The 26,551-nt window shown below is 37.3% G+C and overlaps 2 protein-coding genes across 3 annotated transcripts in view; both read left to right on the top strand.

The window, feature by feature from the left end:
- The first annotated feature begins 906 nt into the window (after positions 1–906).
- Positions 907–3,501, top strand: LOC119789502 (claudin-8-like). Its single transcript, XM_038294416.1, has one exon. It carries the CDS (start codon positions 1,064–1,066, stop codon positions 1,898–1,900), a length of 837 nt encoding a protein of 278 aa, XP_038150344.1. The 5' UTR covers positions 907–1,063; the 3' UTR covers positions 1,901–3,501.
- Positions 3,502–4,796: 1,295 nt separating this feature from the next.
- LOC119789500 (glutamate receptor ionotropic, kainate 1) overlaps positions 4,797–26,551 on the top strand; it is a 32,005-nt gene continuing 10,250 nt past the window's right edge. For both annotated transcript variants that reach the window (XM_038294413.1, XM_038294412.1), the window contains exons 1-6: positions 4,797–5,235; positions 16,577–16,744; positions 16,843–17,100; positions 21,802–21,983; positions 22,411–22,464; positions 23,199–23,372. In XM_038294413.1, coding sequence (XP_038150341.1) covers positions 5,145–5,235; positions 16,577–16,744; positions 16,843–17,100; positions 21,802–21,983; positions 22,411–22,464; positions 23,199–23,372 — 927 coding nt within the window. In that variant the 5' untranslated portion in view covers positions 4,797–5,144. The remainder of the gene's footprint in view (positions 5,236–16,576; positions 16,745–16,842; positions 17,101–21,801; positions 21,984–22,410; positions 22,465–23,198; positions 23,373–26,551) is intronic.

The raw sequence follows: 26,551 nt of genomic DNA, 5'->3' as shown, positions 1-26,551 counted from the left end.
GTTTTTTTGTGTTTTTTTTTTTTTTTACAATTTTGGTATAATTATTGCTTAGGGTGGGTCGTTCTGTCCGCTAAATTAATTTTTTAAAGTCTCTATACTCCAATTAACTATTAATCGATTACTAAATTAGTTGACAATTATTTCAATAATTAATTAATCACTATTAATTGTTTCGACCCTAGTTTTGTGATACTACCTGTAGACAAAGGATCAGAGAAGCACATATAGAACAACAGCTTAGGACACAGAACCAACACAGACTCAGTCTCAGCACTTGGGGCTTACAACACAACCAGGGGCTTTAGCCAATTCACAGTTCCCTTAACCTATATTCTGTTATAACTCCAAAAACTTCTCCGTACACAATAAGAGTTTCTTGTCTATGAACTCCAAAGATAATAACAACCAGCAGAGACCAGTCTCTAGAGTGGTATAAGGTGGAATTATTGCTGCATGAGAAAATAAAAAAGCCATTATATTAATTTGTTTAATATTGAATTGTATAATTTTCTAACCATGGTTAGGGGATGCTGTAAAATCTTCAATGAACTGTATACATTTAAATCAAGGGATCAAAAAACCATTATTCAACTTTTTTGCTTTTTTTTTTTTTTACATCCAAAGCCAATGCTGGATTCCCATAATAGAGCAAACTATAATATTTCTAACACACAAAGACAAGGTATATTTAGAATATTTCTTTTTGTTATGGATATACTTGTTTTATTTTTACTGTGGTCAGTGTTTGAGAAAGTAATTATTAATGCTTTGGTATGCCTCCATTGCCTGGTATTTCATAAACAAACCATACAGACGTTCTATTTACCTACATCTTTCTAAACCAATCAGGGGTTTGCATAGCATCTTTCCCACAACAAACAGGCTGTTACGCCAAAATAAACTGGAAGGAAAGATCCTCATTGCACGAGAGACATCGCTAACAGATACATATATATATATTTTTGTCTCTAAAATGCTGTGCTACATATAAAGAGCAGATTTTTGGTGAGTTTGAGCTAATTTTTTTCTTGAATACATGCACAACAGTCTTGGATGCTAAACAATGATACAAGGTTTGTCTGAGATTGCTGCTATGTGCATCGGCTTGATGGGGATGATCGGTGCCTCTGCAACGGCTGGCTTGCCTATGTGGAAAGTCACAGTTTCCACTGGAGAAAATGAAACAGAGATGGAGACCCGTTGGGAGGGTTTGTGGATGAACTGCCATAGAGACACAAACATCAGGATGCAGTGTAAGGTGTATGACTCCTTGCTTGATATCTCCCCTGAGCTGCAGGCTGGCAGAGGTCTGATGTGCTGTTCTATTGCATTGTCAGGAGTCGGGCTGTTGGTCGCTCTGGCTGGGATGAGATGCACTTCCTGCTTTCAGGGTATCAAATGGGCAAAAACTGTAATCCTAATGGTTGCTGGGGGAATACAGTTTATGAGCTGCATCTGTGTGTTTGTACCTGTTTCATGGACTGGCTACGTTATCGTAAGAGATCTACATAACCCACTGCCGACTAATACAGAGAGAAGAGAGGTGGGAGATGCCCTATACATTGGTTGGGCGACTGGAGCTTTCCTTTTGGCCTCAGCCTTGTTGTTTACCTGCAGATGTTTGGCCTCAGACGGCAAGCTAACAATGACGAGCTATTACCCCGTCTCACCCCTCAAGTCAACTAGGAATTCTCAGAGGAACAAAACTTTAGATGAACTTCCTATACCACTACAAACTGCTGCTCATGACATGATGAGCAGTGAAGCCCAGAGGAACCGGTCTGCATGCTCTCAGAAGGCTGGAAACATTCATATCTCAGGAAACTCATTGTATGCAACCCAGAACACAAGTTCATTCAGTGGAATGTGTGACCCAGTGGCATATAACTGCTATTATTAAATTGAATTATTAAAAGAATGTGATATCTTATCTTCATAGAAAAATAATATTAACAAAGGTCACAATTATTTATAAGTGTTGTGATTCCTCTATTTCCTTAAAAATGTACTCAGCAGAAGATATGTTAGAAGGATGCTTCTTTACTTGTATTAAAAGTTTGTTTAACCTCTATAAAAGTTTGTTTGTAAAATGCATTATTCTTAATAAACAGATAAACAGGAACTCTGACCCAGCTTGATGTAGATAGAACTGTAAAATTATTATACTCTAAGTAAACAGTTCATTCACTGTTATGATATAAACAAAAATATAGTTGAACTTATTTAATACAATAACAAAAAAGGTTAAACAACAGAAATTATATTTTGGGGACATCAAAGCCATATCCCACTTTTTCACCGAGTTCCCTAAGCCTGGCTCTACTCCATTCCAGCAAATTTAAAACCTTTCCATGTTCAAATGTTTTAATAATTGCTGATTTTACCTACTTCTGAGCTGGGCCAAAAGCAAAACAAAAGGACAGCTCCTGCAAAAGCAGTAATGGAAATGTTGGAAATTAAGTTAGTTGGAGTGGAGTCATTGGAAAAAACAGCAACAGATTTTGGATAAACAGAAACCAGAGGTGTTGTGCTGCCTTGCACTTGTCATCACATCAAGTGGAAAAATGTTAGCAGATATACCAGAATTGAAAACATACATAAACTGTATTCTCTTTTGGTTTGTCATGAGTAAAAATAAAGAAGCATCTGAGTTTCTTTGTTAAAACACGCTTAAAAGGTGTGCCTAAATACACTCACATAAATATTTCGCCCAAATTTAAAGATGTACAATTTTATTACACAACACATTCACATTTACTTTTTTTCCTAGATCGTTTTAATGAATACATAATAAAAAATAAACATTACATGATGCATATTCATTAAATTAATTAAGCATTTTTATTTCAAATACATAAAGATTATTGTTTGAATTCCATAGATCTGATAATTATGCAATTCAAACAAATAAACTTTATTAGTATGTGTAAACTTGTGTAAAAAGTTATAGATTATTCTTCCATTTACCCAGTACAATAAAACCAATCATTTGATTTTTTTTATCTTTGTTATCTTATAACATTTTCTAGATTGATTTAATATTTCACAAAGATGAAAACATTTTTATTTCTTTACAAAGTGTATTTTAATGTCTGGTCTCAACTGTATAAGACCAAATTGTCAAGAAAATATCTAAAAGTAGTAATGACTCTCGTTCCAATCTTTCTGTTTCATTTAAAGGTGTTACAGAAAAGGGTATCAGTATCATGAAATAAAATGCTACTTGTTTATTTTGTTTTCATTTTTGGTGTAACTGCAATACTTGGTGGTGTTTATTTTAGAACTTTTAACTTTCAGCAGAGATTTGTGATGAAATCTTAAATAAAGTGACGTAATATTTAAAGTCTGTATGTTCTTACACAACATTTTTTTTCTTTTCAAGTCCAATGTAACTTGGTTTTGGAGGGTGGGCATTATAAGCTTATTGCTTCTGCAAATACACCCTTTCAGACAGTTTTTTAAATTTATGTTACAAGGACATATACTGTCATTTATTGTATACCTGTGTGTGTTTCTGAAATAAAGATGAAAGAGATGAGCATTTCTGTGATTTCCTTGAGAAGTTTATTTTTCTTCTGCACTGCACAATTACAGTTTAGATTAATTAAAAGTTACATACATTGCCCACATTTTTTTGGTTTATGATGGTTGTTTGAACAAGTAACCAGAGACAAAGAAAAAAGTGTATTCTAACCAATGATCACTGAAGAAAAAAAAAAAAGGAGTAAAAAATACTATTAGCATGGGTCCAGGATTCATCAGAGCACTTTAACCACTAGATGGCACTATATAATGCAATGTGACCTACACATGATTTAATAGCCTTAAATTCTATTAAGTAGGTGCTTGGAATAATTTGGAAACGCCACATATTTTTACACTTTATTTTGCAAAGGAATATGATGACAATTTACTTTTTTATTTATTAGTCACGAAAAAAACTAATTTCATATGAACTTTGATTTCAATATTTTGATCAAATGACAGTATCATCACATTGCTCCCTAATTATCTATGAGGCATTTGCTTTCTTTGGCTAAAATGTTTATGGCACCAGTGTCAAATGAGCTCCCAACTTCTCTGTCACACCCCTGTTATGAATAAAGACACACCAACACATTGTATTTAACTTAAACATGGTGTCATCTAAGCTGTCTGAGATAGTTAATCTTATGGGGAGCATCACCATGCAGTTTGTGGATTAAATTTGCATTTCCATCAGGACTGGAGCAAAGATTTAATCATTCCTCGGTGTACCAAAGCAAAGATGTTGTTGAGGTCGAATGTTGCCAGATTTGAAGTTAATCTTCAGGACGTATCCATGTTTGGAGATCAACGGCTTGGCTGTGCCCTCAATTGAGCGGCTGTGTGGGGTGGAGGTGGTGGTGGTAGTGGTGGGGGTATTCAGCAGTGTCAAATCAGCCAAAGGCACAGGCAGTAAGAGCAGAAACCAGGCAGACTTGATTTCACAATAAAAGCCCAAATATAGAGATTAAACTGAGCAATGATAGAAATATGCTTTAAAATAGTTCAATATAAACCCCAAAAAATAGAGATAAAAACAAGGTTAGAACATCTCTGTCTGAATTCCAATATACAGATCAGGACAACAAAAGAAAAATTAAGAAATGGAACATTTACATGTTTAGAAAAAAATTAAATAGTGATATTAAATAATTCTCAGTAAGAATCATGAATTTCATTTTTTGTAGTAATATTGTTATATTTTTACATTTTATTTTGAAAATTGCTGAGAGAAAGGGTTTTCTGTTCTTGCATAATTGACAGAGAGAGCACAGTGCATCGTCCTCCTCCTCTGTTGCAGTTTACAACTCAAGTGTGCACTGGAAAAACATAAGAATTAAGCTTTGATAATGTCTCTGGGAAGTCATATAATGCAGGAATATAACTAATTTTAGAATGGGAAACTGGGAGTCTTTTAATTAGTGGCAACTGCTGCCAAAGTCTCAGATACATGTTTTTAAAATATTTGTTTTGTTTTTGTTTTTACAATGTGTGAGGGATGGATGTGGGATGGATTCCAGTTTCTTTTTGCCATGGATACAAGGACTGGCAAGTTATCAGCATGAATTAAGGAGGACAAAAAAAAACTTCATCTCAATGTTAAATTCAAATTTGGAGGAATGACCATGGTGAAAAGGACGGGACTGGTATTTTCACTGGTTTACTTTATGGGATGGCTTTGGCTCACTTCTCAGCAGGTCCTAAGAATTGGTAAGTTAAAAAGAGTCATTTTTGAAAAATAATCTCGGATATTAGCCCTATGTATTTTGCTCTACATTATTTCCTAGGGAATGAAATACATTTTGCTGCATTATTATCATGCTTGTTTTATAAATGAGAAGAAGGTCAAATACCAATAAAAATGTTTGTACAATTTTATTTCAGGGAGGATGGGGAAAGATTCTAGCTACTTTTAACAGTAACCAGAAATTTACATTTTATAGTCATAAAAATATGGAACTGGAAGAGATTGCATCACATTAAAATGAATGTCTTTGCATCCTAGATTGAGAATGTTGGATAACCAGCAGTAGGTTTGGTCTGAAAATTCAAATATTCAATACAGATATTTTTCCCCACAGTGATTCCAAAGAGACGTTCATACATTATGCTTATAAACATCACATTGTCTAATCTCTTTTCCTCATGTTGATTCAGTTGTTTTCAAGAAGCAATTGTTTTTCTTTTGTTTTATTTCAAGCTTAAAAATCCACTTTGGTTTGTTAATTCCCCTCCCTCTCATATGCCATCATTTTGACAATATCAGTAAATTGAAAACTTAGCAAAACATTACATGCAACTTGAAATATATATTTTTCATGCAAATACATTTTATAGCTTATTGTACAAAAGACACGATAACAGTGTAAGCAGCAAATAAAATGCCTAAAGTTGATCATAATGAAACCAAGAGACAGCCTAAGGTTGTATGAGGACCTAAGCAGGGTTTTATTTGGGGCCACACATCCAAATCAACATAATCTCACTTCTCTATGTTACCTTCACATGCAGCCAAACATTAAAAGCGTTTACCCAGTTGAAGTGTGCAAGAAATGTTTTTCCAACTCAGACGAAAACAAGCTAAAATTATTGACCTTAATTAAATTGCTAGCATTGTTTACAAATAATGATAATATACATATCCAAGTGGACTAACACCTCATTTAACATTTGCTGTGATAATTCTTTTTTTTTTTTATGTTTAACATAGCGCCCCTAGGCTCTCAAGGGGCCCTAAACTGCTACAAAGTTCACTTTTACTGGGCAAAGTTGCTTCAAACTCTTTTAGCCCTAAGTGAATCTTTTTGCTCCTGTTTTTAATTATCCCCTTTGATTTCTGATGTAATCCCTTAACAATGTGCTGCTGTTTGCAAGCAAATTAAAGTATTCTGTTTCGTTCTTTTTTTCCCCCTTTCTCATTAGTTTTGTGTTCCTCCCATGGGTTAGAAGATTGCATCATAATACAGCTTTTTAAAATTTAGGCCTCGGGACTCCCTGCTCTACTTCTATTGCCACAGGCGCTTCTAGCATTTTTCCGAAATTCTTTAATTCTTATTACTTTAATATTGTTAATTGCCTAGTTGCATAACTATCATGGCTGTCAGGCCATTGCCATCACTCTTTTTTTCCATCTGAGCTCTGTATTGTATTAATCTCACTCAATCAACTATCATTCTCAGAGGTCACCTAATCTTGGTCATTTTCTGCATGACCCTGGTATGTCCTAATCTCTCCCATATGGTGTGTGGCTCGACTCAATTAACATTTTAATATCTTGGCAAGCGTTTATATACTAGAGCATGACGGGCTTTTACTCTTTTCATTGGGATTGGTAATAATGGTAAATCTTTGCCCCCAAGCCCTTAAACAACTAACACTAATCTTCTTTATGCAGAAAAGTCTCTTCCCCAAATATGGTACTTAGGCAGCAGCTAAATCTCATCACCAGGGAGAGCGGAGGCAGCAGCTTGTGGTTTTCACTATATTTCCTGGTTTGTTAGATTCATTTTTTCGGATTCTTGTATGCATTATGTAGATGATACATGATTTGCTCATTTATGGGGATAATATTTTCGCTTCAGGGCTTGCATGCGACTATCTTGTACACAAAGAAACCTCAGTGCTCCACATCAAACGAGCAAACTAGACTGTTAAGGACCTCCTCTCTCATTCACAGTCTGGCATGAACCCATGTTGGGATGAAGGGATGGGGAGGGGGAGGTTGGACTGGGTACCAGCCCAGAATGGTGAGGGGAAGAAAAAGCAACACTATGTCATTGTTTTTTTCTGTTTAAAAGACTCCTCTTCAAGTGCTTCATCTAAGTCAAACACACAAATATGAAAATCAAGATATAAAATCAAACTCCTTCCTTAAATTTAATTTACAAATATTGTGTTGCATTCATTATTTGTTCCATTAAGAAAATAATTGAAAGTAAAAAGATCTTAAATATATTTTTTTAAGTCATTAATGGCAGCATTAACATAAAATATAACTTTTCCAGTTACTCCTAATGTTGAGACTCCAAAGAGGGATAATTTAACCTATATTTAATTTTGGAGGCAGTAGTAGAGATGGACAGTTGTCATATTTCGTATTGTTATTGTGCAAAAATAAAAAATAAAAATGATAGGAATGTGTTACTTAGTGATAATAACTATAATGACAGCTACTGTTTCAGTGTATTTTTTTTCTACTATTTGAAAAAAAATTTTACACTACTGGTTTTACACAGATCATTCTATTCAATTCAGTTTATTTATATAGCGCCAATTCACAAGAAATGTCATCTCAAGGCACTTTATAGTTCATCAGATCATACATTCAAACTGATTCAAAGTTTTCTATCTAAGGAAAACCACCTCATTGCATCGATCCATGTTGATGGAGTACAGTATGTGACTGAAACATTTATTCTGTACTGTAAGCAGGAGATGTCACGTTACTTAATGTTTACAGGAATATCATTTTTAGCATTTAGATCTGAAAGTGTATAGATATATATATATATCTATTGCTAAAGGACCTAAAACAATTTTATGATCACTTTAACGATCACCTCAATATATACCATAAATGTGATACAATTATAAATCCGTGCCACCCATTAATGCCCACAATACACAAGTAGGCCTAACTGGAACCTAGATTTATAGAGTTGAACTTAGTCTTAATATGTTTGAATCTAAAATAGGTCAGAACTGTTGATAATCTTTGCTGCTGCAGCCTTGTTATCCTTCTGTCTCTTTTCTTGGTAATAACTTGCTGAGAAAGGGAGAAAACCGTTCCATGTGTCAACTGTAAAGAAGCTGTTTAAAATATTGATTCCCTATCTTCTTCCTGCCTATACAGATAATATATATTAGCCCATTTATATATATTTTTTTCCATTAACTGAACAAAGACTTCACTGTGCAATGATCAGTTGGCCAAGTATTGAATCTTTTCTTTAATCAACTCTGATTGGTGAACGTTAGCATTGGTAATTTTTGAATTGCAAAAGCAAATTGGAGCAATTTTAGTAAAAATATGGTCTAATGAGTACATTATCAGGTACTAAAAAATCTGAAATTGTGTTAGGAGATTATAGTTAATAGCATATTTATTTTTTATATTTAGTATGTTTAAATTTCCCAGATCCTAATAAATGCAATAGAATTCCTATCAAACATTCATAAATGTATATATTCTCAAAACAATTAGTTTCTAAATCAGTAGCTACACGTCACAAGATAGAAAGATTAACATCTCTTCTATTCAAGTTGATTGTTTGATCTGGTGTCACTTGTCCTAAATCTTTTCTCACAGCACTTTAATAACTGCATAAACTTTTGTTTACTCTGACATATGTTTGCATATTGTTTATTGTGACAAACTGTAAAATGTTTGAGCTTGTTTTAATCAGTTGGTGTTGGGAAGGATTTCTATAACACAAACAGATATTTAGATTTTTTGTTTTTTTGCATTGACCCACATTAAAGGCAAGTGATTTCCAGATATGATAAACACCTTCTGAACTCCTCTCTGCACATTGCAAATCTTCTCTTATGAATTCAGAGGCTGTGATGAAGTGATTCTGCAGCATATGCTTATTCAGTCTCGTTGGTACCCATGATAGCATAAAGAAGGACCGAATTATTTGTGGTTAATGGAAGCAAAATTATCGGTGAAGTCTAATGATTTAATGCTCTACCTGCTTTTTTTTCCCTCATGCATGTACGCTTTTTTTACCAAAAGCATTGCAAAAAAAAGTGGAACTCATGCTTTACTACAGAAGCCATCAACTTTGACCACAGCAAAGCAGCTTAAATCTAGTGCATAATATAACTTTCTGGTAGTAAGTCCAACCATCTGTTTATGAAGTTTTTTCATAATGTAGATGTAAGATTTTCTGCAAGGTGGAAATGTTTTCTGCATATAGACTGATGCAGAACAAGGTTGATTTTTTAGCCCAGCAATTATGCAGAGGACAAATAACCATGGCTCTTAACATGCTCTTCAAATCATGAAACTCATTATACTTAGCATGAAACTTCAAGTGGAAATGGAGAAAAAAAAATATTATCTTCTATTTCTGTGCTTTTCAGCAAAGCTTCAGAGAGGAAATGAAAGGGAAGAAATCATATATTTGTCCTTCGTTGAGGATATATGTATGCTTGAACAGATCATGTTGAAATGTTTAGGCTGTAGTTTACTGTATCATCTCAATTTGGTAATATTTTTTTTTCACATTCAGTTATTTGGCTCAAATGTAAGGGAAACCTTTTAAATTGAATGTGAATGAGTGAATGTGAAAACCAGCAGCTATTTTTACTCCTTGCTAATACTGAACAGCCTGTTTTTTTTACATGCTGCTCTGATGCGAGGCAAAATCCTGCTGAGGGGCTGCCACTTGGATTGTTTTGTTTCTGGAGGGATATTAAAGCTGCAGCCTTGGCATTCTCGGTGAACAAAATAAACCAGATGGTCGAAACAGGCCGATTCCTCATTTTACATATAAGGAAATAATATCTTGGATGGAATATACCCCCTCATCTTATTTAGAGGATGATGGTTACAGAATGTGTTTCTGAGAATGGTATATTCCAATGGACAGAATGAAGGAGTTTAACAGATCCCAGCAGCTGCTCGCTGAGGCTTGGTGACCATAATTAGGATTGGCACTTTCCAGCATGCTTTTAGGGACCAGGGAGTCTGGACAAGGCTCTCTCAGTTTGGGGTTTGAGGCTATGCTATACCAAAGAAAAAGGTCATTCACAATCAGGGATCTCAAGGGGAGCATTTTAAAGGACTCCCTCCTAACAAAATCAATTACAATTTCACAGGCAATTCTATAAGAGTGTTTACCAGAGCAATAACCAATTATTTTGAGTGTCCTTTTTGCTAAAGCAAGGCAATTCTCAACAACACTGCAATTTTTATTATTATTACAAACTGACTAATCAGAACTTTAAAAACTTTAATTACATATAGTCCTTGTTTTATTGTGAATAGGCACTTTTATTAGAGTTATGAATGTTATTAGATTTACTGGCACAGGTTCACACGTTCCAAACATTAATGTTGATTCTGATGATTATTGCTTAAAGACATAAAAAAATGTTTTTTTAGAAAAGAGGAATGTTACACTGTAAACCCGGATAAGTAGAATGTACTTAAAAAAATCAAGGTAACTCGTTGCCTTAAAAAATTTAAGTAATGTGGTATTAGTTGTATGAGTGCAGTAAACTATGTTAAATGTACTTGAGCACCTAATGGATTGGAATAGAATATTTAAGTTGTATTTACTGGTAATCAAGTTGTAGTAACTGACGATATGTAGTTGGAGCAACAGCTTAACACCTGTCAATTAAACTTAGCTTGTTAAGTAGGCATTACTGCATTTTAGTTCAATTCAATTGTGTATTCAAATTGACCAAACTTATATTTTTTAGTTCACAAAACTCAAAACGTGTTAAATTAATAGAGCTGTACAAAATACATTTCACTTCAACTTTTTATTGTTTTCATTGAACATTTTATTTGTATCAACAAAAGAAAATTCAAAGCCCAAAAGATTTTAAATGAGCAGATCTTGGATCTTACATGGCAAGCTGATTTTTAAGTGTTTGAAGTTTAGGCCTCAGATCTGTCTTACCCAAGTTAAGAAGTACCTGCTGAAAAAAATCAAAGGTGTTCTTCATGTACTTTGGGTAGCTGAGATGGAGTGCATAGGTAAGTCCAAAGACCGTGTACATGGCCTGCGGAAGGCTCTCAACTTCCATCACTACATTTCCCTCCAGGATAATTCCCACTGAGGATACATTATGGTGAATGGACTGCTTGTGTGGAGTTATATTTTCTTGTTCATTGCGGAGGACCCCCACAGGAACATTGTTGTGCAAACTTTCTTCATCATTGTCCTGAAAGAAATAACAGTACATGACTTTGTTAACATCTTGCAGTCAACAGCCTTTACTGTTATGCAGCCCTGTATAGAGTTCACCCCCTGCCTAGTTCAGAAATTAGTGCAAAAGGAGTTAAAAAATGATAAGAGGCACATGATTAGGGTTGGGAATTGAAAAGATTTTCATGATTCCGATTCCCTTTTCGATTCTATGAAACGATTCGATTCTTAATCGATTCTTTTTTCGATTCCAATTTGGGGGAAAAAGGAGAACAAACAATTTGATTATCAGAATCAACTTTGTTTACTTAACTATTGCACAATCTTACAAACTCAAAAAGATCAAGATGTCCACAGGAAATGTGAAACTGGAGTAACATCTGTGTTTAAATGAAAAATGAATACAAGAACAAACTTAATAACCAACAATGTCTAATAACAAATGATGGGATAATAACCTATTTTAAATAACAAAAAATACTAATTATAAAACAGTAGTAGGGAAAATTAACAGTTCTTTTGCAGAAAGATGAGCATATCTGCTTTTTCTGGAAGGATACGGGATCTTTCAGCGCTTATGGTGTCTCCAGCCGTGGAGAACACCCTCTCAGATGGGGTGGAGGAAGCCTGCACACAGAGGTAGTTTTCAGCCAGTCCAGATAGCAAGGGCAGCGTATCTTGCTTGTTCCACCACCACAGTGTGGCGCTATCCCTGCAGGGGATGGAGGGCAAGCTTTTATAGAGCTGGATTTCCTGATCTACCCTCTGGGCTAAGGAAAGACGGGGCTTTGATTCACAAAGTGACCGCAGCACGTTGTCTTCCTCCTCGAATAGTTCTTCCAACTTGCGTAACTTGCGTAACTTGCGTAAGTTGTGTAACTTACGTAAAAAACGTGACGTAAGTCGTGCTCCCCAGAGCCGGCGCTCTCGGCTCTGGTGCTGCGGGAATCGAAAAAAGAATAATTCAGCGAGCTGCCAAACGATGCCATGGAATCGAAAAATACGGAACCGGTTCTGAACAGGAACCGGTTTTCGATTCCCATCCCTACACATGATACAGTTTTGGATGGTGCCTTTTTATGTATGCATACAAATCACATCAACATAAATTAAAAAGAACCAGTTAAACAATCATTTCCTTCTGTGGAGTAAGGAAAATTACAGTTAATAGAGTAAAGCTTCTTAAAGTAACTGAAAAATAGCTTTTCTAACCAAGCAAGATAACTAACAAGCTAACATTAGCTAAGTAGCCTTTGCTAAGTACTGTAGCAAAACAAGAGATTAAACTTACCGTTTTGTGGCTGAACTCACTTCATTCACCGAGTGCTTTAAATCTCTGTGGAATGACTTCCTTGTTATGAGTTGTTGAAGATCTCAATAACGCTGTCGTCTGTTTTGTCTCAAAATGCTTCGGAGTTCCTCAGTGCCAGCTTTTCTATTTCACTCGCTCAAAACTGGTCTAAACCGGATTTTTCGCGGGCAGGTGGATGACGTGAGAGGCAAACTAATGATATTGAGTTGTCTGAGCTCAAATACATAATTACAATAAGCTAGATCATTGGAAAGTGGTGTTTACTCAGAAAAAATAGTTAATATAAAGAATTTAGTGATACTAACTTAGTTTGTTTAAGTCCAAACCATTGACTGTACTTAAAAATATAATTACACTGAAAAAGGACATAAAAAAGTTCAGCTTAATTGAAATAAACAAGTAATGTCAGTAAATTAGACCTCTCTAAGTACTATGAACTCAGTTTCTTTGAGTACAAACAAAATCTGGGTTTACAGTGTACATTTGACCTATGAGTGTGTGTATATATATATATATATATATATATATATATATATATATATATATATATATATATATATATATATATATATATATATATATTTAGATAGATAGATAGATAGATAGATAGATAGATAGATAGATAGATAGATAGATATGTAAGTATATATAGATATAATATATGTATATAATTAGCTCACTACAAAGGATTTACCATACAGAATTGTTACAATGCTGAAAGGTAGGGGGTGGGGCTTAGAGTGGTGATGGAGGTACTCAAATGCTCTTACATTTGATAAGAGTTAAATGGCTGCGCCTGACTTTGGACTTTATTAAATACAATGAACCAACACCAGCAGATGACATAATCCCCAAAACACCACAGACTGGGGAGACATGACAATAGATTTAACAAAACTTGGATACCGGACTGTTTGCAAGCACATTAAAGTATTCTAATCACTAGACTCTGGGATATTTCTATTAAAGTAAATGCAAAATACTCTTCTTCTGATATTGCCTTTGGCCCAGGAGAAACTAACACAGAGAAAGGAACAGTTTGTGTTTGCTTGCTCTTAAAGCATATGCTAGAGCTGCAGTTCACACCCTGAGAATCTTCATCCTAACTCTTTTGTGGGCTTTGCCTCACAATCCTCCTAAAGGATGTTGGTATAAAGTCTTTTTTCCCCTTTATTCAACTTTTAATTTTTATAGTTTACTTTGAAAAACTGATTTTCCTATTATTGCGTAGGCTCTAACAGATTGTTTCTCTGTTAAACTCTTTTTGAATATAAAAAAAACAAACTGTAATGTTGGGTTTTTAGGTGTTTTAGGTGTCCACACCATAAACAAGTGAAATGTAACACTGCATTTGATGAATCCATATTATTTTTTTTAGATGTAATTTTATATGACATTCTAATATAGTAAGATGCATTCAGGGATGGTGTCTTTTCACAGACTCTCATTTATAGGTTTTTATCTTTTAAAATACTTACTTTCAAGAAGCAATAACAAACCAGCATTTTCCTGGACTTAATCCCAATGTTTTTCTATGAGCTTTATTCTACACTTTTTTGTGTAGTAACAATGGCTGGCTCGAGTTGTGTATGTCTATACTGCCAGCTGTGGAAGGGCAGCCATGTTTCTGGGGCAGCAGGCTGGATTAAGATTTGGATAGTTTTCAGTGTTTTTTTTTTTTTTAACCTAACACTGGATCAACGCCCTGAGGCAGTGGAACACATTGTGACTGTATCTGAAAGATGGTGATAAAGAAAACCTTAATAAATATGCAGCAAGGATGATCTAAATTAGGAATATATATATATATATCATATTAAATGGTTATGTATAGGGAAGAATAACTTAGGTGTGGGATGTTTAGGTTGTTGGGAGAAAGTGGAAAGTGAAACAATGCAACATAAAACTCATTGTTGGTTTTTTTCCACTCAAAGCTCTCAGGGTGAATTTTTAAACACTGTTTATCTTATAAAAACAAGATCCAGATTCTATCAAAATTGTTTATTTAAAATAAAAAAGTATTATATGTATAAAAATTTTACTCTAATCAGCAGTATCGGAAATTTTTTATTTAAAGTTTTTTACTTTGCATATTTGATTTGCGTAATAACAGAAGTCACCGTTTGCATACTCGAGTGAGAACGTGCATCCCGACCATGGGTTTGACATTCCCACAATGCTGCCAACATGACTAAATCCAGTATCTGCCATGACAGGCAGGGGTTTAAAGCTCGAAAGGATAAAACAGAGAAACATTTTAGTTATATGTTTAGCTTTCCTGTTATCTCCCAAAGTCTCCATTTGGAGCTAGGAGTTTGTACAGTTAATATGCTTCCATAAAAAAAAACATAGCTTACATACTTAGCTGTTCCATATGAGTGTTGTTATTGCTGCAAACTTAGAGCTTTTCTTTGATTAGAAATTGTTTAGTGGTGCTTTCTTATTCCTAAGAAAAAAGTATTATACCTCTCATTGCCTTGGAGTTTTTTTGCTTTATTAAGAACCAGGTCAAAGGTCAGCAGTCTCAGAAAAGACACGTAGGCTTCCCTTCTTTGGGGGAAGCCAGAGTTGTTCCAAGGACAGCCAAGAGATGTAGTCTCTCCAGAGTATCCTAGGTCATCTCCTGGGCCTCCTTTTAGTGGGACGTACCTGGAATACCTCCCAAGGGAGGCATCCAGGGGGAAACTGAAGCAGATCCTAAAGCTTAGCTGAAACCTCTCAATATGAAGAAGTGGAGACTCTACTTCAAGCTTCTCCCTCAAAGACTGGATTAAGGAGCTCAGACCGGCCACACTGCAGAGGAAGCTTGTTTCAGTTACTTCTTTTCAGAATCTCGTGATTTAGTCATAAACCCTATTTAATAATCATAGGATAGGGCAGGAAGGAACATAGACTGACCGGTAAATCGAGAGCTTCACCATTCAGCTAAGCTCTCTCTCCATCACAATGGTGCCGTGCAGCTTCCTCATTACACCAATCTGCTGATCTCTCGCTTCATTCTCCCTTTACTTGTGAACAAACCTCCAAGATACTTCAGCTCTTCCAATTGAGGAAGCCTTGCAATGTTACAGGTGCAAAAGGGAAACGTAGATGTTAGATTATTTTTAACCTGCTAAATCACCAGTGAGTGTCTGCCAAGATGAAAATCATCTAATTCCTGAGTGTTTACTGCTTTTCTAGACTGCTGTAAAATATTAAAGCACAACATTTAAAGCACAGTTGTACCAGACATACAGCAAGTAGATCACTTTCAAGGCTGTTCAAATGTATGATACAGTGCTTTGTGACTATTTGAGGTTGTATAATGTAACAATTAATTTTCCATTTGAACTACTAAATAAATGTTTTACTTTATTCGTTTCTTTGTTCATCTAATTATCTGTAGATTCTTTTGTTTAATGTAAAACCGATTTAAAAGACACTGAAGGAGATTCCAAACTTCAAAATCCTTGCTTTGTTATACTGGCTGAAATGTTAGAATTCAAGATGTTTCATTTCTTTCACTAGACTGCGATTAAAATCATGTTTGTCATGTTGACCTCATCCAACCCTCCTACACGTTTGTTAAAGCCATTGTGTCAGTTTGTGAAAATCAGGTTATGTAAATAAGCTCAAGCCAGATAGGGTCAAATTCTGTGCTGAGTGAAACAAAATCCAGTTATCTCATGCAGGTCCCTTAGTACAGATTATATGGCAAACATACACACCACACTGAACCATTAACTGTAAAAATTCAGTTAAAAACCAAGTAAAAGAGCAATCGAAATGGTACTTATTATATGTTTTTGTTAACAATGATTAGATTATGAAGTCTTTATGATAAGATTCTGAATCCACATTTTATTTCTTATAGGGGGCATCTTCGAGACCCTTGAAAATGAGCCTATAAGCGTTGAAGAACTAGCCTTTAAATTTGCTGTAACCAACATAAACAGGAACCGGACCTTAATGCCAAACACCACGCTGACCTACGACATCCAGAGAATAAACCTATTCGACAGTTTTGAAGCCTCCAGGAGAGGTAAGGACCTTCATTCATTTCTAAACCTTTTGATAGTATAAAACACACATAAATAGTAAGCTTGATTGTCAGTTGTTTGTTTCCATTCATTCATCTAGCATGTGACCAGTTGGCACTGGGAGTTGGGGCTGTGTTTGGTCCATCTCACAGCTCATCTGTCAGCGCAGTTCAGTCTATCTGTAATGCACTGGAAGTCCCTCACATCCAGACTCGCTGGAAACACCCCTCAGTGGACAACAAGGACAGCTTCTACATTAACCTCCACCCTGAATATACCTCTATAAGCAGAGCCGTGTTGGATATAGTGCAGTTCTACAAGTGGAAAGCTGTCACTGTAGTCTACGAGGATGCAACTGGTGAGTGAAAGTTAGATTTACCAAAACATCACACAAGATTAGTGTTAGACTTAGGCAGGAACCTAAAAGTGCGAAGCTGTAAATGATAAAATAAACTCCTGAGTGAAAGGATTTATGTAACTTATCAAGAAAACATGTACCCCTTGTACCTTTTCATATTTAGTTAAATTGCAACAACAACATTTCTAAATACTAAACTGTGAAAGAAAAGGCATGGTACCATTTTAGGGCTATACCACGACATGCCTGCCAACCTAAACTGATAGAAAAGGCAAGAAGAGCATTAGGATCACATGCAAGATGCCAATTAGAACTATCTTTACAATTATGTATTCCTTGTGTTTGCCAACAAAATCTCAATAACACAACAAAAAATTTGAGGTTCTATTTTGATAAAATGCAAAACTGTTCACAGAGAAAACTTAATCAAGGCAGTTCAGATAAATGAAACAATAAATCAAAATTGGCAGTTATTTGTTTATAAAAAGTTGCTACAACACCTGCAGCATTTGTATGATGGTGGGCTACTTGTTAACTTACTCAATCAAGTTACAGACTATATTAAAAAGCTTTACATTTTTTAAAATGCTTACAACCCACTTCAGTAGCTAGACATATATTTTTGCACAATCAGAAAAAAAGATCCAACATTTAATTCCATCTGTTTATACAGTTACCATTGTGTGCAAGTTCTTTACCTGATACACAACAAAAATGTATTGAAATAAAAAAAATATTGAAACTAACAGGCTACTAACTTTAACACAAAGACTGACTTATCCAAAAAATTTATTTTTGGAACAGTTGCAGTTTATTAACAATTCCATCCAATATCCATCAATATGAATATTGTGACCTAAAAATATTCTTTTTCCTAAAAAGAATTTCCCAAATGGCTTTTTTTATCACATCATCTAGGGGTTGAGATCACCAAGTAGTACCTTATCTTAATTTATTATTATTAGCATTTAAATACCTTCTCAATAAAAACTTCAGCATCTTTAACTACTGATGGGTTGTCATTTAAATTCATCCACTTCAACATCAATTGGATCTTTTACTAAAATATCAATGAAAGATAGAAAGTGTTAAAATAATTGATCCAAACAATTCCTAATTTCTGCCTGATCTGGTTGCTGTTGCGGCAGGCCTTTGGGTCATTTAGCTGCTTCTTGATGATCCGATCATTCAAAGGCCACTTCAATCAGACTCAAAGCAGTTGAAAACTAGGACCCATACTAATATATTCGTTTGAGAAAAGAAAAAAGGGTGGGGAGTGGAGTGGGGGGATTAAAATACACAGTATATCATCAGATTTTAAAGTAATGGTGTTGGGTTGTCCTGTATATGATTTGAGAAATAGCAATTCACTTACAAAACGTCCAAGCTACATAACAGTTACAATAGTGGTGAGTGAAAAATCAGATTAAAATCAGACAGAAAAAGTGCTGGTAAATAAAAGATTAAATATTTAAAAAAAGATACAGTGGCAGAGGAGTGCAATTGCACTGTAAATATACACAGCTCAAAAAAATACAGAAAACCCTTAACCAACACATTAAACCTAATTTTAATGAAACTTCTATGAAATCAAACTGCCCTTGTAGAAACCAACACTAATTGACAATCAATTTCACATGGAAATGGAATAGAAAATAAGTGGAAATATAGGCAATTAGCATGACACACTCCATAAACTAGTGGTTCCGTAGGTGGGGACCACAGACCAGTTCTCAGTACCTATGCTTTCTGGCTGATGTTTCGGTCACTTTTGGTGGTGGTGTTTTCACACTTATGGTAGCATGAGACAGACTCTACAACCCACACCATTGGCTCAGGTAGTGCAGCTCATCTAGGATGGTAGTACATCAATGCAAGCTGTGGCAAGAAGGTATGCTGTGTCTGTCAACATAGTGTCCAGAGGCTGGAGGTGCTACCAGGAGACTGGCCAGTATACCAGGAGACATAGAGGGGGCTGTAAGAGGGCAAAAACCCAACAGCAGGAGTGCAATCTCCACCTTTCTGAAAGGAGGGAGGACCACTGCCAGAAACCTTTTCTAAACAAACCTTTTTCCACATAGCTGCAAAACGCCCAAGTCCTTCGTGCAGATTTTGGCATGAGGGAGCCAGCATAACCATGTCATCTACAAACAGCAGAGACAAAATCCACTTATCCCCTTATCAGATCACCTCCGGCCCTTGGCTGCACCTAGAAAACCTATCCTAAAATGAAATAAAATAATGAATATAATCAGTAACAGAGGGCAGCCCTGCCGGAGTCCAACATGAAAAGTGAACAGATCAGTCTTAATGCTGACCAAATTCCAGCTCCACCTGTACAGAACACGGATGGTCTAGTTAAGCGGTCCCGTCTTCATACACCTGGAATTCCCTCCACAGGGCACCATGTGGGACACAGTTAAATGCCTTCTCTAGGTCTAAAAAAAAACATAAGGACCAGTTGGGTGATTTATTAAGCACCCTAAAGCACCCTGCAGAGGGTGTAGAACATCTCCAGTGTACCAGGGCAGAAGCAAAAACCACACTGCTTCTCCTGAAGCCAAGGTTCGACAATCAACAGGAATCTCCTCTCCAGCTCCCTGGCATAGACCTTCCCGGGGAGGCTGAGAAGTGTGATCCCAGTATAGTTAGAACACACACTCTAGTCCTCCTTTTTATGCAGGGGAACCACCACCCCTGTCAGGAGGAGACTGTTCCTGACCTCCATGTTGAGGAGGTGTGTCTGCCACAACATCTAGGGGTCTACGGTAGAGTCCTGCAACGGGTCGGGTACCCGCGGGTCCCCGACGGGTCACCCGCTAAAATGCTCTTTTAAGGGTGAAAAATACATAAATAAAAATAAACGGGTCGGGCGGATATTTTTTTAGTGCGGGCGGGTAGTTGATTATTTTTTTTTTATGCGTGTGTGTTGTTATGGACATCAGAAATGTTATATTAATCAGGCACTGGGGTCACCCTTGTTGTAGCTTAAAGCCCTGCAGGCAGTGTGGGCTTCCCTCCAAAAAGGCCACAGTCAGTGCATACACGTCTGCTGCAACGTTAATGGCGCTGTTCTGCAGCGCAGCGTACTATAGCCTATTACTTGATGTGTTAACGGGTAAGGTTGAGGGTTAAATATCAACGGGTCGGGTTCGGATTTGAATTGAAGACATCTGCGGGTGAGGGGTCGGATTCGGTAGTCATCCTAATGGGTTCGGGTGGGTGCCGGTTGATAAAACTCGACCTGTGCAGGACTCTAGTCCGGTACAAATCTCATCTTCCCCGGAAGCCTTGCCAGTGTGAAGTTTTTTGACCTCCTAAATTACTTCAGCCTGGATGATGAACAAATCTTGCTCCGAGCACCCCATCTCTTCTTCCACAATGGAAAGTGAGTCAGCCTGATTAAGGAGATCCTCAAAGTATTCCTTCTACCATCAGAGGAAGACCTCGTACAGGGTCAGCAGCTCCCTACTCCCACTGAGAACATTGTTAGCAAAGCAAAGCTTCCCAATCCGGAGGTGCCTGAACGTTTGTCAGAGTTTCTTTGAGGAAAAACTATAGTCTCTTTCCATGGTCTCCAAAAACCTCCCCCTCTCCGCCCGACTTTGTGCCTTTGAGACCACCAAGGCATTAGGACACTTGGCCTCACTTACGTGCTTTGCTGCCTCAAGAGCCTCACAAGCCAATGAGACTTGGTAAAACTCCCTCTTAAGCTTGCCAGCATCCATTACTTCTGGTGTCCACAACTGAGTTTGAGGATTGTTGTGGCAACAGGCATCCCAGACCTTACGGCCACAACTATGGGCAGATGTATTGACAATTAAGGCAAATAACATGGTTCACTTAGACTCCATGTCCCCAGCCTCCTCTGCAATCTGGGAGAAGCTCTCCCAGAGGAGTTCAATACCCCCTAAGTAAAGGCTCGACCAGACATTCTCAATAGACCCTCAATACTCGCTTGGACCTATCAAGTTTATCCAGCTTCTTCCTCGTATCCAGCTCACCAACATACAGTGATCAGTCAACAGCTTTGCCCCTTTCTTCATCTGAATATCCAAGCTATATGGCAGAAGGTCATAAGATATGACTACAAAGTCAGTCATCAACCTCTGGCCTTGGGTGTCCTGGTGCCTAGTGCACCGATGGACATCCTTATGCCTGAACATGCTGTTCATTATGGACAATCCATGGCTTGCATCGAAGTCCAGAAATGAAACACCACTCCGGTTCAGAACTGGGGGTCCATTTTTCCCAGTCATGCCCCTTCAGGTCTCATTGTCCTTTTCCACATGGGTGAAGAAGTTCCTATTAGAATAGCCCAGTCATTATCAAAACCTAAATCTGTTTAAGAATCAGTGGCCCTCCTGCTTATGCTAGAGACTTACAGATAAATGTTCACTGGTGCTCTCCAATCTGACAGAGCATGAAACAATTTGCAAAGAGGAAAAAAACATATATTTTTCTAGATGTTTAAGGCTGAGTTAGGTTGCAACCCCCAAAGATTGCATAAATACAAATACCTTCCTAATTTGTTCAGGTTTTTATGAGTAAAAAGAATGTAAAAACTCAAACTTTCCAATTCAAAATAATGTAGTACTTTATGCAGGTGTATCAGGTAAAATCGGGATAGATAATTATTATGTACTGCTTGGTTTGGTTTCTGCTATGTGCAATAATAAAGCTCTTCTGTTTAAATTAAAGGTCTAATTCGTTTGCAAGAGTTGATCAAAGCTCCATCCAGATACACCATCAAAATCAAGATCCGGCAGCTTCCATTAGGCAGCAAGGATGCCCGTCCCCTGCTGAAAGAGATGAAGAAGGGGAAGGAGTTCTTTGTTATATTTGACTGCTCTTACCAAACATCAGCTGACGTTTTAAAACAGGTAAAGATATTTTATAGAATGGACAGATTTTATACACCAACAACATATCTAAACAACTTTTCCTTGGAAGGTTTAAATATTAGAGAAGCTTGCTGATGTTGTTTTCTGCAGTGCTTTGGGTTTAACATTGACTCTGAGCAGGATAAGACCAATTCTATTGCCTGCAGAAATCCTATTTCCTTTACTCAATCAAGAAAGAGACACTGCACAGATTAATTAGAGACAAAAGCAAATTGTGACATTTATTCACCGTGACCCACTTTAATACCAACTATACAAATAGCAGAAAATGAGAAAATCAAAGTAAATTAATGCCTCCCCAAAATTGGTGTTGGGGCTTTAAACTAAACCTTTATTCACACTGCATACCTTTAAAAAGTCCATCTGAAGGGAAAACTGAATACCTTTTTTTTCCTTTTCTGCTTAGATCATGTCTATGGGGATGATGACTGAATATTATCACTACTTTTTCACCACATTGGTAAGACAAAATGTGTCTGTCTGTCTGTGTACAGGATAATTGTCTATCTGTGTACAGGATAACTTAAAAAGTGTACGTACTAAATACATTTTTATCATGTCCCTTATGCCAAGGAACAGTTCATTAAGTTTTAATAATCCAGATTATAACCTGGATACAGTTTTTTTTAAAGATTCTCTCACATTGTGAGATAGGAAATTTTGCGGAACAAGCAATTCTCCACTAAACCATAGGGTGGCAGCATTGACAACTGCCAACCTCAGCATCGGACTCAATAAGTCTGGAGGTCTTTTACTGAACACAATGACACAAGGAAAGGGAATGTTGTTGGTGTGTTTGCAGGATCCAATTTAAAACTTGTGAACGGATTTTATGGGATTTTTTTTTACAACAGGTGTGCCTCATGCAAAAGAGCATAATTTATATAATTCATATTTGGCAATGATCCAGATCATCTGCAAGTTTTAGCTATAGGTGTAAGTCACAGTTTGGGGCAGAAATAGCTGCTTGGTAGAGGTCTGTGCTCTCCAAGTGCTTTTCTACTTCTATATGATTTTAACGTTAAGGAATGATTTTAACTGAATCCCTTTCCAGGCAAACATGTTTGGTAATTGCTGAATGTTTAGTTGCTCTTGACATAATTCAGTGTGGCTAACGGCTTACTCAAAGGTTTATTTCCCCTAATTTGTGCCACATTTATTCTGTATCTTTGATCTGGTTGTTAAAATTCACAGGACTTGTTTGCCCTTGACCTGGAACCCTACCGCTACAGTGGAGTCAACATGACTGGATTCAGACTGCTCAATGTGGACAATCCTAAAGTGGCTTCAGTGCTGGAGAGGTGGGCCATGGAGCGACTGCAGGCTCCCTCCAAAGTTGAGACTGGAATGATGGAGGGAATGATGACAGTAAGTTAAATATGACTAACATAAATTTACCTAAGCTCATAGATATGTCTAGCATGGTTTATATTGTCTAGCATTGAATAATAGTGACCAATACAGTGTTTTTCATTTTTCAAAACACAAATGGTATGAATACGTTTGAATTAAATGTGGATTCAGTAATCCAGCCAGAGTCAAAATTATACACACAAATTGAAATATATTCATAGACCTCCTACACATACTGTATGTAGTTCAATGCATTTAGCAAGTTGCAGAGAAACTGTACGTTTTTGTCACCATCAGCAAGATACACTATATTGCCAAAAGTATTTGCTCACCTGCCTTGACTCACATATGAGCTTAAGTGACATCCCGTTCCTAATCCATAGGGTTCAATATGACGTCGGTCCACCCTTTGCAGCTAGAACAGCTTCAACTCTTCTGGGAAGGCTGTCCACAAGGTTTAGGAGTGTGTTTATGGGAATTTTTGACCATTCTTCCAGAAGCGCATTTGTGAGGTCGCACACTGATGTTGGACGAGAAGGCCTGGCTCTCAGTCTCCGCTCTAATTCATCCCAAAGGTGTTCTATCGGGTTGAGGTCAGGACTCTGTGCAGGCCAGTCAAGTTCATCCACACCAGACTCTGTCATCCATGTCTTTATGGACCTTGCTTTGTGCACTGGTGCACAGTCATGTTGGAAGAGGAAGGGGCCAGCTCCAAACTGTTCCCACAAAGTTGGGAGCATGGAATTGTCCAAAATGTCTTGGTATGCTGAAGCATTCAGAGTTCCTTTCACTGGAACTAAGGGGCCAAGCCCAGCTCCTGAAAAACAACCCCACACCATAATCCCCCCTCCACCAAACTTTACACTTGGCACAATGCAGTCAGACAAGTACCGTTCTCCTGGCAACCGCCAAACCCAGACCCGTCCATCAGATTGCCAGATGGAGAAGCGCGATTCGTCACTCCAGAGAACGCGTCTCCACTGCTCTAGAGTCCAGTGGCGGCGTGCTTTACACCACCGCATCCGACGCTTTGCATTGCACTTGGTGATGTATGGCTTGGATGCAGCTGCTCGACCATGGAAACCCATTCCATGAAGCTCTCTGCGCACTGTTCTATAGCTAATCTGAAGGCCACATGAAGTTTGGAGGTCTGTAGTGATTGACTCTGCAGAAAGTTGGCGACCTCTTCGCACTATGCGCGTCAGCATCCGCTGACCCCGCTCCGTCAGTTTACGTGGCCTACCACTTCGTGGCTGAGTTGCTGTCGTTCCCAAACACTTCCATTTTCTTATAATACAGCTGACAGTTGACTGTGGAATATTTAGGAGCGAGGAAATTTCACGACTGGATTTGTTGCACAGGTGGCATCCTATCACAGTTCCACGCTGGAATTCACTGAGCTCCTGAGAGCGACCCATTCTTTCACAAATGTTTGTAAAAACAGTCTGCATGCCTAGGTGCTTGAATTTATACACCTGTGGCCATGGAAGTGATTGGAACACCTGATTCCAATAATTTGGATGGGTGAGCAAATACTTTTGGCAATATAGTGTATGTGCTGGTAATGCTGCTATATAATTGACTGATAGTCTTTTAGATGAGGCTGTGTAAGGATGCTGTTAAATCAAACCTAAAGTTCTAGATGAGTAAAATAAATGAGGTGTTGTGGCTACAGAGGAGGAGAAAATAGTAAAAAAAAAAAAAAAAGGAGGGCATTAAAATCACTATTTCTTTTTATCATAATTGCCAATCATTAGATCTTTGGCAAACAAATTGGACAGATTCCAAGGTATAACAAAGACCAAAAAAGAGTTTCATAAATGCAGTAATGTGTTTAATTTAGACAATGCTGCTAGACTACATCCCCATTAGTACTATTTAAGGGATCATTTATTGACGTATTTATACAGTTGTAGGTGCAGCACAGTCAAATATTATGCCGCACAGGCCGAGAAGTGTCCTAATTTAGGTTAACTAAATTAGCCACACAAAAAAAATGGATATGAAATAGAGGAACCAGGTGAGATTCGAACTCTAAATTTGTCAGTTGAGAGGCATGCATGTTAACCCAACAGATGTATACATAACATGCCAAATGCCAGATGTATTTCATAACATGCCAAACAAATGTATACATAACATTGAGACCAGGAACAATCAGAATTCTGAATCGTACTGATAGGACCACACAGTTGCATAGTTGTTATGCATCAGAAGAATTGTTTATCATGTTGTAATTTCACAAGTCAGATATCAGTTTCTTTTATTATTTATTTACATTATCATTATCAATACTATTATTATGGATCAAACGAGTTCAGCCGTAAAATAATGTTGACATTGGTATACCCGTTCTGGTAGCTATCCAGCAGATGCTGCCATATTAAACTGTTTCAAATGTGTCGAGCATGTTGTCAGAATGAGATGAGTAATTAGGCCAATCATCAGCACCAAGATCATGACAGACAGAGCAGAGAGAAGTTCCCCCAATAACAAACCCTGCTTTACCTGTGACCTGAAGGAACCGCTAAACAAGAAAGAAAGAATCCTCATAGCTCAAGATATTTTATATTCTACCTCAGCCATGGACCCTATAGCCTGTACATTCTTGGCTTCAGTCAAATTAGGAGATGCTGGTGTTTCCTTTGCCTCTCCTCTCACTCCTTTGTTTTAAGAAGGCAAGTGAAGAAGTAGCTTAAAAGACTGAGCTATGACAAGGCAGCATCCAGACGGTGGCCCAGCTCAGTAAGCAAATAAGTATCAGGACCCTGTGCAGTTTGATTATTGCAATGAAGCTAGACTTTAAGGCACAGATACACCTACTTTATCAAATCCACTGTTGCCTACACCAGAGGTCACGGATTAGTGGACCGCAGTTCCGGACCCACCTACTGGCTAATCCAGACCCAACCTGATTTAGAATATTTATGAATTACTGCATGTTGTCCGACCGCAGTGTCTAACTTCACTTGCGCCACTTCTGTTTGTATGGTAAAGCCCTCTGGGAGCAGGCTACACATGATGCATATTAGCCAATGAGCTGTGTCAGTCAGGGCTGTTGCTGCTAGCTACTTTTAGACACAGCAGGCAAAGCTGTGGCAAGCCGGGCGGTGGGTAAAGATGATGAGAAAACGTGAAAGAAAGTGTAGCCTCCTGGAAGAAGTGCTGTGAACTGGTGACAGAAAAGTGCAATG

This window comes from Cyprinodon tularosa, unplaced genomic scaffold (assembly GCF_016077235.1).
Source record: "Cyprinodon tularosa strain WSP-4 unplaced genomic scaffold, ASM1607723v1 ctg34, whole genome shotgun sequence".
Lineage (NCBI taxonomy): Eukaryota > Metazoa > Chordata > Actinopteri > Cyprinodontiformes > Cyprinodontidae > Cyprinodon > Cyprinodon tularosa.
This window is presented reverse-complemented; position numbering and strand designations above follow the sequence as displayed.

Coding starts and splice junctions, on each gene's coding strand:
- LOC119789502 (XM_038294416.1), top strand. CDS start 1,064: ATGATACAAGGTTTGTCTGAGATTGCTGCTATGTGCATCGGCTTGATG.